At 36.5% G+C, this 15000-nt stretch overlaps 1 protein-coding gene across 4 annotated transcripts in view; it reads right to left on the reverse strand.

Annotated features, from left to right (window-relative positions):
- The window catches only part of LOC106884437 (uncharacterized), a 304622-nt gene that overhangs the window by 48140 nt on the left and 241482 nt on the right, over positions 1 to 15000 (reverse strand). For 2 of the 4 annotated variants that reach the window (XM_052970052.2, XM_052970050.2), the window contains exons 2-3: positions 5934 to 6050; positions 1761 to 1886 (exon numbers count right to left, since the gene is read on the reverse strand). In XM_052970052.2, the coding sequence (XP_052826012.1) occupies positions 1761 to 1886; positions 5934 to 6050 (243 nt within the window). The remainder of the gene's footprint in view (positions 1 to 1760; positions 1887 to 5933; positions 6051 to 15000) is intronic. The other 2 variants (XM_052970051.2, XM_089356371.1) reach the window with 1 other exon arrangement.

Here is a 15000-nt window from a genome sequence, read left to right on the forward strand (position 1 = left end):
TTGAAATAGTAAAACAAAGAGATAAATTTCCATACAGTGTTTGGTATTGAACTGCAAAGAACTGGCTTTATCTCCCACGAGGTTTAACTTTAAAAGAAGTACCCACTGGAACTGATGTGATCACTTATATTCATATTTTAAACCCTGTTGAGCCAACATTGGTAAGGACGATTGACTGGAATTTATGAAGTAAAGTGAGTCTATTTATTATGCATGTGTGTGTTTGTGTGTGTGTGTGTGTGTGTGTGTGTGTGTGTGTGTGTGTGCAAAAATATTCATTATGCCTAAGTTAACAAATAGGCAGCTATGACAAAAAATATTGATTTTTAACATAGGCGCATGGCCACAAAGTTTCGAGGAGGGGGCAATCTATTAAATTGATCTCCGTCCTCAGTATGGTGGAATTCTAAAACTAAAACTTCGAAGTATGTAAGTAAATGGACGCAGGTATAGCTGCGTACTTAAGGAGTTTGCTTTGCAGCCTCGTGCTTCTGAACTCGATCCCACTTCTCTGGTATTTGGAATAGGTTCACTTCGTGAGCGTAATTTGGTAGACGTAATTTGTATTCCAGCCATATATATGCGTGTGTGCATGCGCACAGCATGGGCGTATATCTATACATACATATATACATATAGATGTGTGCATGTATGGGTGTATCTTAATGTTCGGTATTATATGTAATTATGTAAAAACAATTAACATAAATCTGAAAGATTACTCAATATTAAATTAGATATTTATTGATTTTTTTTTTTTACTAGGAAACGGTTGAATGTGACTTAAAAGCTTCGGGCTCGCCGTCGCGTCGGTGCGCGCGACCTGGCTCCTCCTCGCGACAAGGGTTCCAGTTGATCCGATCAACGGAACAGCCCGCACGTGAAATTAACTTACAAGTGGCTGAGAGCTCCACAGACACACTTACTCTAAATGTAGTTCTCAGGAAGATTCAGCGTGATACAGAATGTGACAAGGCCGGCCCTTTGAATTACAGGTACAACTCATTTTTGCCAGCTGAGTGGACTGGAGCAATGTGGTGTCTCGCTCAAGTACACAAAGAGCTACCGGTTTTCGAACTTACGACCTTACCCCTAATGATTAAGATTACTCCTAACCATTAAGGCCAACATATATTATATCTGAATAAAAGCCAGACTGATCATCACCGTTTAGGATGTAAATCTGCTCAATAAACACTCACAACGCTTGGTCTGGGAATCGAAACCGCGATCCTATGACCACGAGTCCGCTGCCCTAATGCCCTAACCACTGGGCCATTGCATCTCCACTATCTGTTTGGCTACACATTCCAAAACACCGTGTGTCTCAAAATGGCTTAAGGGCAGCATGAAATTTTGAGGTGTTGCTTTTTTCTCATAGCAACAACCCATTTCTCATGGTTTCTTTCGCTGTCATTCTCATAAACCCCCACGAAGAAGTCGTGACTGCTCTTCATTTTCTCACTGAGGCATATAAAAAGATAAAATATTTAATATCTAGTCGATCTAAAAAGCATATCCTTGTAATGAAAACACACTTTCGACTGTCTTCTCCATTGCAAATATGGAGAAGCGTGTGGTTTCTAATCAAACTATTAATTAATTAAAAATACAAATAAAAAGTAAACAAATAAAACCATGTTAAGGTTAGCATTAATTAGCACCAATGGCATTATAAAGAAGGTTGGTAAACGTGTGCAAATTAGCTAATTCAGGTAATTATTTTTTAATTAAAAAGAGAAAGGCGAGTAGCATGGTACCTGATATGTCACAATCCATCTCGTCCTCTCCTCTAGGGCAATCCGTTTCATCATCACAGACCCACTTTATTGAAATACAGGTTTTGGCGTCACACTGAAACTCATCCGCTTTGCATATATTTGTACCTGACGTGAAGAAAATTAAGTTGATAATAATTATCAAAAAAACATCATTTATCAAAGAAATACAGAAATCAATTCATTAGGAAGTAATTGCTTAAAAAATAATTTTCTTTTTAGCGCAGTGGTAAGAAACTTTTTACTGTGTGGTAAGAAGCTTTTTAGTGTGTGGTAAGAAGCTTGCTTTCCAACCACATGGTTCCGAGTTCAGCCCCACTTTGGTTAAGTCCCTTTTACTATAATCCCAGCCCGACCAGTGCCTTGTGACTGGATTTGGAAGACAGAAACTGAAAAAAGAGCGTCGTGTGCGTACACGCGCACGCACACACACGCACACACACACACACACACACACACACACACACACACACACACACACATACACACACATACACAGTTGAAATTTACAGGAAAAAAGACAAAGACAAGTGTATGAACAATAAGCATGTGTATTAGTTTGACACTCAAGAAAGTGAGAAAGTCTTTTACGTTTCGAGCTTTGAACAGAAAGGAATAAGAAAAAATAAACCGACAGAGAAAAAAAAAAAAAAAGAAACTTGTGGATTTAACCATCAAGCATGGCGGCGCTGGTTGGGGAGATAATAAAGAAGGGGAAATAATAGAGTATTGGTGATCCCAAAACGAAGGTGCGCGTGCGTTTGTGTACATATATATATACATATATATATATATATATATATATATATATATATATATATATATATATATATATATATATATATATATATATATGTATATATATATATGTATATATATATATGTATATATATGTATGTATGTATATATATGCATATATATGTATATATATATGTATGTATATGTATGTATATATATGTGTATATATGTATGTATATATGTATATATATATATATATGTATATGTATGTATATATATGTGTATATATGTATGTATATATGTATATATATATATATATGTATGCAAAAATATATATATATATGTACATATATATGTAAAGATGGTGCACCAGCATGACCGCAGCCACTTGGCTGAAACACATAAATAAATAAATAAATATGTATATATATATATGTATGCATATATATGTATGTATATATATGTATGCATAAATATGTATGCATATATATATGTATATATATATGTATGTATGTATATATATATGCATATATGTATATGTGTATGTGTGTATGTATGTATGTATGTATGTATGTATATATATACGTGTGTATGTGTGCGCGCGCCTTTGCGTTTCTCCCCATCACTGCTTGGCAACCGGTTGCTAGTAATGATAACAATCCTTTCTGCTGTAGGCACAAGACCTGAAATTTTGAAGGAGAGGGCTACTCGATTACACTGATCCCCAATACGCAACTCGTATTTATTTTATCGACCCAAAAGGGATGAAAGGCTAAGTTGACCTCGGCGTGATTTGAACTCAACGTAAAGCGAGAAGAAATGCCGCAAAGCATTCTGTCCTGCGTGGTAGCGATTCTGCCAGCTCTTCATCTTGATAATCCTTACTAATCGTGACACAAGGCCAGTTATTTTGAAGGGAGGGGCAAGTTGAGTACAATGATTCTAGTGCTCTTTTAGTACTTATTTTATCGACCTCGAAAAGATGAAAGGTAAAGTCAAATCCGGCGGAATTTTGCTCGGTGCAGTAAAAATTCTGCCAGCTCGCCGCCTAATTATAGTCCTTTCTGCTATAGGCACACGGTCTGAAATCTTAGTGGAGGGGGCTAGCCATTTTCATGGATTACAGTACTTGACTATTACCTATTTTATCGACTCCGAAAGAGTGAAAACAAAATCGTCCTCGCCAGCGTTTTAACCCGGAACGAAAAGAAGGAAGAAATGGTGGTAAGCATTACTATGCGCAACATGCTAACGATTCTGTCAGTTCGCCGCCTTAATAATGGTTTAGAATTTTGACACAAGACCAACCACAAGACCAGGGATGAAGTAAATCGATAACATCGATCTCAGAGTTGAACTGGTCCTTTTTTTTATCGACCCCAAAATTATGAAAGGCAAAGTCAACCCCGCCAGCATTTGAACTTAGAATGTTAAGAAGGACGAAATGGTGCTAAGCATTTTTCCAGGTGTGCTAACGATTCTGATAGCTCGCTGCGTTACGCCCCCTTAATAATATCAGTTTTTAGTGATATCTGTCCACTTGAGCGTAATGTACGTGATAAAATTAATAACGGATTGACATGATATATGAAATAAAAAAATATGTCAGCTCAATCAGTGCTGGTTCAATGCTACATGACAATAACAACTACAGGAATAACACCTACAGGGCAGCGGAAAAAATATATATAGCTGTTTTTAGCTGCGTCTATTTACACGCAGAGTTAGATTCCTGTTATAGGCAGTTTTTTTCTTTTCCCCTCCGTTTGATCGATAAATGAAGTTCTACCTAGTTGCTACAGTCAATCAAGCAATGATGAGATTATACCCCACTCTCTCGGCCAAAATTGCGGTTTTGTGCCTATAAATATGAAGGCGGCGAGCTGGCAGAAACGTTAGCACGCCGGGCGAAATGCTTAGCGGTATTTCGTCCGCCGTTACGTTCATAAATTGAAACATTCTTATTCACAAAAATAGGTGCAAATGATGTATAAAGATCCTTAAGATTCTTTTATTTTATTGTGAACCCCTAACCCTTAAACGGTGGGAAAGGGTTGCATGAATATATATGCTAAACGAGCAAAATATTCTTTCCTTCAGGGTAATTTTTATACTTGTTTTTACTTTCTAAAAGTACAAAAACTATAATAATTGTTTGTCTCTCGTATAATAAAAATTACAATCCCATTATCGAAAAAGTGCCATAAAATATTCACTTTCCTTTGCATCCGGTGTGAGCATAAATTCATTTTAGATTTCCGCATTGTACAAATGTGCATCGCTTAATGATGTCCGCCGTTTAAGAGTTAATTAAAAATGGCAGCTCAAACAAAACGTGAACACATTGTGACATTAAAAATGGCTGGTATAAAGAATTATGAGGTGATGAAACAGTTGAGAAAAGATTAAGGGCAATGGTGAAAGCAAAGGCTGGACATTTTGAATTGTAAATATATGTAAAATATTTATTGCCCACAAGGGGTCAAACGTAGAAGGGACAATCAATGACAAAGGGATTAAGTCGATTACATCGGCTCTAAGGTACTTATTTAATCTACCCCGAAAGGTTGAAAGGCAAAGTTGACCTCGGCGGTATTTGAACTCAGAACGTAACGGCAGACGAAATACCGCTAAGCATTTCGCCCGGCGTGCTAACGATTCTGCCAGCTCGCCGCCTTGATATATGTAAAATATTCTTTCCTATTCTAGGCACAAGGCCCGAAACTTTTGGGGAGGGGTCCAGTCAATTAGCTCGACCCCAGTACTTAATTTATCGACCCCCGAAACGAGGAAAAGCAAAGTCGACCTCGGCGGAATATATGCAAAATATTGTTAATAAACATAGCAGTCAACCTGTAGACTTTCATTGACCAAAATCTGAAACTTTTTATTTTATAATAAAATGAATAATCGGTAAATACATATGCCATACTCGGTAGGAAGTGAAGGGGCCTCGCTTAATGGTTAGGGGTAATCGGCTCACGATTGTAAGGTTGTGAGTTCGAAAAGCGGCGATGCGTTGTATCCTTGAGCAAGACACTTTATTTCGCGTTGCTCCAGTTCACTCAGCTGACAAAAATGAGTAGCACCTGTAATTCAAAGGGCCAGCCTTGTCACATTCTGTGACACGCTGAATCTCCCTGGGAACTACGTTTAAGGTACACGTGACTGTGGAGTGCTCAGTCACTTGCACATGAAAATTCACGAGCAGGCTATTTCTGTTGATCGGATCAATTGGAACCTTTATCGTCGTGACTGGTGGAGTGTCAGTACTCGGTAGGAATACTTAGAATTAAGATGACGAAGAAATTCGAGACTGTTTGTTTTTAAGCGGACTTAAGTGGCTAAATTAATTACCGCGTACTTGGTAATTAATAAGAAGTAATACAAATAAACAATTGTAACGGTAATACATACAGTTTTGTTCGTCCCTTCCATCGTAACAGTCTTTCTGGCGATCACATAACCATTCAGGAGATATGCATTTACCATCGCCGCACGAGAAATTTGAACCATTGCACTCATCATTCGCTGCTGAAAAGAATAAAAACAGGAATAATATTATTATATTTAAATAAACATAAAAATGAAAGAAATACAGAAATGGTAACGATCCACTATATATTCATAGAATAGTTAAGGTCGTGTAATAATGAATTTATTTATGAGGATGAGAGAGAAAGAGAGAGAGAGAGAGAGACTGTGTTGTATTGTAACCGCATAGCTTCGAGTATGATTTGGTCGAGCAGAGTCACATCTTGAGCAAGCGTCTTTAACATTACCCTTATATTGATCTATATCTAATGAAAGTGATTTGGTAAAAACTCATACATGTTCGCGTGCAGGTGAGTATCACTGGTCGATGTATAGTGGCAAAAAATGTTAGCATTGGTAAGGAAAGCCACCGCCTCCACACACGAAATATTTCGAACAAAGATACCTTATATAGCAATTGCTCCGCCTTATTAAATGTCCCTCTCTCTCATCACTCCCATAGTCAGAAATTCAATCAACCAGACACTGGGCCTTTGACTTAGCTCAGACTTACCAAATAAGCTAATAATCTGTTCTACAAAAAGGCACAACGTCCGAAATTTTGGGAGAGGGGACTAGTCGATTACATCGACATCAGTGTTTCAATGGTACTTAATTTATCGACCTCGAAAGGAGGAAAGGCAAAGGTCAATCTGGGCGGAATGGGAACTAAGAACGCAAATATGGACAAAATGCTGCCAGGGTTGGTCAAGTGATGTAGACACCTCTGAAAGGCTGTTCGTCATATTTTTCAGTGTGGAGGTTTAGTTAAATTCACCATGTTTGTACAATATATATATATATATATTCATACATGTATATTGTATTAAGAGTTGGTGAAATAGGTATTTAGGCTTTGTATCATTCACGTTTCTCAAAAAGATATTGGTAATTTAAATAGTTAAGAACGTCGTGAAGGGAATTACCTACGTATTACAAAAAAGAGAAAACATCAATTATGTAAGTAGTAACTACTTTAAGACATAAGTGAGAAGATCTAGAAGCAGCAGAGATATAATTGAAATTAATCGCGTCTTCTATTCAGACATATCTCAGACTATGGTGTCTAACATCCTTCAGTTTCTTTTTATCTTTGATACACTAAAGTGTGATCTACCGCACGATTGGCTCAAATCGTTTTATTATTATTTTTTTTCTGTTATGAAGTAACATATGTCTTTATGTTATTTCATAATGTTCTTTCGGTTGTTATGGAGCAACAATGCTTAAAGCCGTTGTTAGCAAGAAAGTAATTACTTTGTTAACGAACATAAAAATCAGAGAACTATATATAATACTGCTTTGGTGGCTATTGCTTCTCATTTGTCACATCGTTGTTGTTCATTAACGTGAAAAAGAAACATTAATCTCATCAGCGGTCACCGAAACCACCGAATCACCACCACCGAAACCACCGAAACCAACACCACCACTGCCGCCACCGCCGCCGCCACCGCCGCCGCCTCCACCGCCGCCACCACCACCACCACCACTACAACCATCGTCGTGTTCTTAGTCGTTATCGTTGTTGTTTATTCATTGTATTTCCCTCATAATTAAGATACACTAATGCTTTTCTATCAAGTTCATTACCTTACTCGAATATGATTTATGTGTCATAAACTCATGTCGTTCGTCTACGTTTTAACAGTCAACTATGTATGTATGTATGTATGTATGTATGTATGTATGAACGTATGTATGTGTGTATGTATGAATGCATACATGTGTATATGCATCTATGTATCTTCGTATATATTTGTCTATTTGTATATGTATACATGTATGTATATATGAAACACGTAGATTTATGTGTTACAAACGCATGGCGTTTGTGTAGGTTTTACAGTTAACTGCCTGTATATATGCATAAAGTTGTATGTATACTACATATCTATTAATGTATGAATATGGGTATGTACATATGTATGTATACATTGAAGCATATAAGTGTATATATATATATATATATATATATATATATATATATATATATATATATATATGTTTAATTATATGTATTTCTTCTATCTTAATGAATAAAAATTCTTCGGATAGAATAAATGTGGTGTAGTTCCTGTTTTTAAGGCAGGAACTCCTTGAAATTTTGGGTATTTGAGTATATTTAAAAATTTAAGGAATGGAGAAAACGCATGTTATAATTGCATACTTTATTCCTACATATATTTCAAAGGATTACAACCTATGTGATCCATAGGGATCTGTGATATTAAAATTGTAACCTTCTCTTCAGGGAATGCATGGGAATCATCGTAATTCAGGCCAGTCAGTACATAACAAGGATCTTTTTGTTTGAGTGAAAGCAGTTCCTGGAATTTGTAGATATACGAATGAGTTACTATATGCATATATGTAGGTGTATGTGTGAATAAATTTGAACTCGTATAATGGGTTTCCGTGTCACTTTAGTACGCAAGTATGTGTGTTTTATTACGTATATGCATCTGCATATCATATGTGCATGCATTTGTGTGCATACCGTTATTCAAGAAAACTCAAATGGAGAAACTCTGGAGTGTGCTGTAAATTTTCACTCTGTTACTAAACGATTGCATTTAGAGTAATGGTTCCTAATGTGAGCAGTACTGCCTCCCCCACCCCACCCTGGGAAGATCCAGGAAAGCGTTGAAGGAAAGTGGAATAATGATGGTGGGGCCAAAAGGAGGCAATGGATGTAAGAAAACAACAATAATGGGTTAATTAGGTTCAGTTTCTATGTTTTTGGTGGTGGTAGTGAGCAGGAGAAGGGGCGCTATGAAAGTGGCCTAGGTGCCAAGAGGGTAGCAGCCCGAAAATGTTTAGGAACCACCGATTTAGAGAATGCAAGTTAGTTTGCTGCGTTCCTTTTTTTTGAAGCAACTCTTGTATTTCTAGACTTTTATGTAAATCCGTTTTTAAGCAGTCCAGTACACCTTTGATAACATGAAGAAAATGAGGCGGCGAGCTGGCAGAAACGTTAGTACACCGGGCGAAATGCTTAGCAGTATTTCGTCTGCGGTTACGTTCTGAGTTCAAATTCCGCCGAGGTCGACTTTGCCTTTCATCCTTTCGGGGTTGATAAATTAAGTACCAGTTACGCACTGGGGTCGAAGTAATCAACTTAATCCCTTTGTCTGTCCTTGTTTGTCCCCTCTATGTTTAGCCCCTTGTGGGCAATAAAGAAATAAGAAGCGTTAGTACGTTGAGCGAAATGCTTAGCGCTATTTTGTCTATCTTTACTTTCTGAGTTCAAATTCTGCCGAGGTCGACTTTGCTTTTCATCATTTCGGGGTCGATAAATTAAGTACCAGTTGCGTACTGGAGACGATCTAATCGACTGCTCCCTTCCCCGAACATTTCGGGCCTTGTGCCTAGAGTAGAAAGGAATATGGACAAAATGAAAATCTATAATCTGTATATGAGGGCCATTGGTTTCTCATTTGTTCGCTATTAACGTTCTCTTTTTTTCATGTACGCATGATTCTTTTTTGAGTTTTATTTAAGTTCTTCTTGAGAGAGTTCATGCCGGTTGCTAATAGAGCGACAAGACTTTTTGGGTTAAGAGAGTTCCTGGTGTTTGCAAACATGGGGCTGAGTTGGTATGTTGGTTGAGCTGTCGATGCATGCACCCAAGTAAGTGCACCTATTCTCATAAGAATCTCAGATGGAGAATTTTTGCAATGTCTTGCAAATCTTCACTGTGCCACTAATAGATTGGATTTGGAGAATTCGAGTCAGTTTGTATGTATGTATGTATGTATGTATGTATGTATGTATGTATGTATGTATGTATGTATCTTTTACATGCATACATATACCTAGCTATCTACCTGTCTGTCAGTCTCCATCCCTCTTTTTTTCTGTGTCTGTCTGTGATAAAATGCATGCACTCCAACCGCAGCTATGGTACAGTATATCTAGTACCTCATTCTCCAAATGTATCCGCCCATTTTTTTTTGTAAGCCTATAAGGTGTATATGAGGGAAGTTTAACCCCTATTTCTAGCACATACAACACCTACGAAAAGTATCATCTTTGGCCTTATCGAAATAATTTCTCAATGCAAACTATTTTATGTATTGTATAATGCTTTTGTGTTTCATATATTACAGTCATAGTAACTCTTCCATGGTAACCGTTCCACAGTATTAAGAAATCCTTTTATGACATCCTCTCTTGGCTTTCAGATTTTATCTTCTTATCTGTTAGGATTTTGTAGCTTTAAGTGTCCTGATTTAATAAATCAATAATTTTTGTTCTGACTACAGAAAAGCTAATTATTTCAAATGTGTGCAAAAGTCGATTATACCGATCCTTGTACTTATTCTTTTTCTTTCTTTTTAACGAATAAATAATTATCTTATCTACTTCAGAAGGATGGAAGGCAAAGTATTCTTGAACGAGATGAGGAATACACGATATAAAGGGACGTAACCATATCTCCCAAGCTATTTTATTCGACGCTCCACTATTTATACAAAGGAGTATTTCATAACCTTATCTGTTGTAACGTTACTACCTTCCGCCATGTAATATATAATAATGGTTTTCACTGTACAAGAAAGCTATATCTTTTAAAACAAGTGATAGAGTCTACAGATTCGACTGCCATACATTAATGGACGTTAGTCAAATCAACGATGGAAAGGTTTATTACTCGAGACAATGCAAATTTAAATTAATTTTCTTTTTAATGAATTATTCTGATTTGACACAAACACATAACTACGATGTTCGTAGCATTAGAGATGTTATATATTTAGCAGAGCTAACGTCTTTCCCTACTCTAATCACCAAACTAGCTCTTAACAATAATTTCATCTATTGGCACTGAACCAGTATTGTGTTGAGTCGAGGTTATATAACTAAGTGAACATTCTTTTACTCTTTTATTGATCTCAGTCATTGAACTGCGACTGCGTTGGGACACTATCTTCAGTGCTTAAGCTCAGCTATATCAAATCCAGGACTTCGACATTTATTTTATCGACCCTAACTTAGCCGACCTACACAGGATTTGAATTGAGAATGGAATAAAACGTAACTAAATTCCCCAATGCATTTATTTCCAACGAACAATGAATATACGAGGGGGCGCTGAAAAGCACCTGACTTTAAGGGGCTTTTCATTGCTTGAAAACCGGTGTGGTTTGTTTTCATGCTCGTCACTTAGTGGTTCGGTAAAAATAACGACAGAATAAGTACCAGGCTTGAAAACGATAAGTACTGCAGCCAGTTTGTTCGACTAAACTCTTCAAGCGGTGCCTCACCATATCCATAGTCCAATGACGAAAACAAATAAAAAATATATACACGATAGTGTTCCATACAGTTTCCGGTTTCCATATTCTGTGTAAACTGAATATTGGTCAACCAGGGGACACAAAAGGATCGAACTCAGAGTTACGAGGTCGTGAAACGATGTTCTTAACAATAATCAACTATTCCCATTCTAGAACACAGTAATAGCATGTATAGCTATAGGAACATTGCAGTTATTTCTATAACGCACTCAGATACAGAGGCACAAACATAGAAAATCGCACTTATATACAAGAGAAAATATACACACACGTCCACTCACGTCTACACAAATACATTTATACATCCAGATACACTTGTCTACAACACCCAAACATCAGTGACTTCATAAACGAAACGTATGGTAATTCTAAACTCTTTCATACGCCTCAGAATTTATCTAAAAGTTGAAGTGCCATGTCAGAATATCACGTCAACTGAAATCAATCATCATATATATTGCTAAACATCTTTTATCTCTCCAAATCTCGCTGTCGTCAAGTGAAAAGTTGCATTCATCGGTGAATTCCTATTGCAAATATACGATGCAACTAATGTTTCTGTATTTATATAGAAGGAATTGCAACTTCAGTATAAACACAGGAAGTGTTATTCTATAATAAATTCAATACTCATGTTTTCTTAAATTACTCTTGATATAAATATAAATTTCAGCATACGTTTGTATATGTATGTAGGCCGGGGAGGGTGGGTGGTTGGTTGATTAGGTGTACGTATTATATATTAATTATATATATATATATATATATATATATATATATATATATATATATATATATGTATATATAAATAAGATATAATATAATATATATATATATGTATATATAAATAAGATATAATATAATATATATATATATGTATTATATTATATATTTATGTATGTATGCATGCAAACATATATGAATATACATACATACATTTACACATATATTACACGTATTAATATGTATATATGGATATACGCACACAAATATATATGTATATATATGCAGAAATATGTATATATTCCATATATTCTTTTCTACTCTTGGCACAAAGCCTGAAATTCTTAGGGGAGGGGATCAGTCGATTAGATCGACTCCACTACGCAATTGGTACTTAATTTATCGACCCCGTAAGGACGAAAGGCAAAGTCGACCACGGCGGAATTTGAACTCAGAACATAAAGACAGACGAAATACCGCTAAGCATTTCGCCCAGCGTGCTAACGTTTCTGGCAGCTCGCCGCCTCACATATTCCAAATATTATATATACATACATATATATATATACATTGTGGTTGTCTACTCCTTATGCAGAGTTTGATTACCTCCTGTACCTATACCTTAGCACCATCATGGCATCTGATGTGGCTTTTTAACCAAGACAACGTTCTGCAAAGACACCCACATAGATTGCACATTTGATTTGGCCACCTAGAGCTGCAGATAAGTTCTGATCTTTGTGGATCTTAAACTTTTGTTTGCCTTCCAACTCGATCTGCAGCAAAGGTTTCTATGTCTTCTGGACCCATTCCAAGTAACTTCATAATAGTCCTTATTCTGTCCTTAAAACTTTCTTTAGGTTTACGCCGATAGCGTTTCCCCTCTGCAAGCTCACCATAAAACAGCTGATTCGGCATGCGTTCATCCGCCATTCGAACAATATGGCCACACCATCTCATTTGGTTCCTTAAAATCATAGCTTTAATTGAGGTGATGCCTGCAGAGGCAAAGATATCTGTATTTGGAGTAAAAGAAATCCATTTAATGTTTAAAATGCGATGAAGGCAATTTTTGTCAAATGCAGATAGAAGAGATTGCTGACCTGTTTCAGAATGACTGACGAGATCGCATGAGTGAAGTAAAACCCTTCGTCTATTCAGATTAAAAAAAAATCTCTGTTGTTCGATATTGTTTGCAAATACCCGCCTCAGAGTTTTGAAAAACATGTGACAACACAACAGCAAAGTGTGTATGTGTATATATACATCCACGCATGCACACTCAGACCACAATATCACAAACAAGAGTTATATATACATATATACGCATGGGCAAGGAGATATACATCAGAAGCATACATACAAGAAGGAATAAATATATATAATTTCTAATGTTGAGTATATCAGATTGGATCATAAGTACAGGAGATGGGAAATCTCCAATTTCAACTAAACAGATGTTTTGTACAGTCTATCAACAATTTTAAACCAGTACACTTTAAACAGGGAAACACTTCAAGACTCTATACGCTGTATAAATCCAGCAGTTCTCTCTCATATCCCACCTTAATCTTTCTCATTCTCTCTCTCCACACAAAAACACATACACACAATTATATAAATATAATTATATATATAGGCGTAGGAGTGGCTGTGTGGTAAGTAGCTTGCTTACCAACCACATGGTCCCGGGTTCAGTCCCACTGCGTGGCATCTTGGGCAAGTGTCTTCTACTATAGCCTCGGGCCGACCAATGCCTTGTGAGTGGATTTGGTAGACGGAAACTGAAAGAAGCCTGTCGTATATATGTATATATATATGTATGTGTGTATGTGTTTGTATGTCTGTGTTTGTCCCCCCAACATCGCTTGACAACCTATGCTGGTGTGTTTATGTCCCCGTAACTTAGCGGTTCGGCAAAAGAGACCGAAAGAATAAGTACTAGGCTTCCAAAGAATAAGTCCTGGGGTCGATTTGCTCGACTAAAGGCGGTGCTCCAGCATGGCCACAGTCAAAAGACTGAAACAAGTAAAAGAAAAGAATAAAAGAATATATATATATATATATATATATATATACTTTATTTATAAGCAGCAGAAATATAACAAAAGACTGTTACTCTGAGTTTCATGTTCCCGTTCATCGGACAGTTTTGTTAGAAATACCTCTGATATTTGAGTACTCTTTTTTCTACCTTGTTGCACATTTTATGTGCTTACTCCGGTATATATATATATATATATATATATATATATATATATATATATGGCAGTTTAGCAACAAAGATCGATAGAATAAGTACTAGGCTTAAGAAATAAGTCCTGTTCGACTAAAACCCTTCAAGACGGTGCTTGAGCATGGTTGCAGTCAAATAACTGAAACAAGTAAAATAGTACAAGAATAAAAGAATTGTATATAATGTATAAAGGCGGCAAATTGGCAGAATCGGCAGCCCGCCTGATTTAGCGGCAGTTCCTCTGTTTTCACGTTTAGAGTTCAAATTTTGTCGTGCATGCTCACACACACACACACATACACACACACACACACACACACACACACACACACACACACACACACACACACACACAATATAAACAAGATTCAGTTGAATAAGGTACTTGTAGTTGAGGCACCTAGTTAGGTGGGAATAAAATGCATCAATTTTTAGATGAATATCAACCTTGGTACAGATGTACTGGCCGAATGATATTCGGGTAAAAACATGCAGTCAATTTGACTCAGATAAGTATATGATCCACTCTTGAGCTATTCAGACATGTACATTTTATTAAGTATACAGTGCATTATATACTTCAGAACACGTGAAGGGCACGTTTTGAGATAGGTGAACTAAAAATAAATAAGTAACAATTGAAAGGCAGTTGTCAATCCATTATGGCCGTTTCAAACGAATTTTTTAA

This window comes from Octopus bimaculoides, chromosome 8, assembly GCF_046866305.1.
Source record: "Octopus bimaculoides isolate indiv1 chromosome 8, ASM4686630v1, whole genome shotgun sequence".
NCBI classification, from domain to species: domain Eukaryota; kingdom Metazoa; phylum Mollusca; class Cephalopoda; order Octopoda; family Octopodidae; genus Octopus; species Octopus bimaculoides.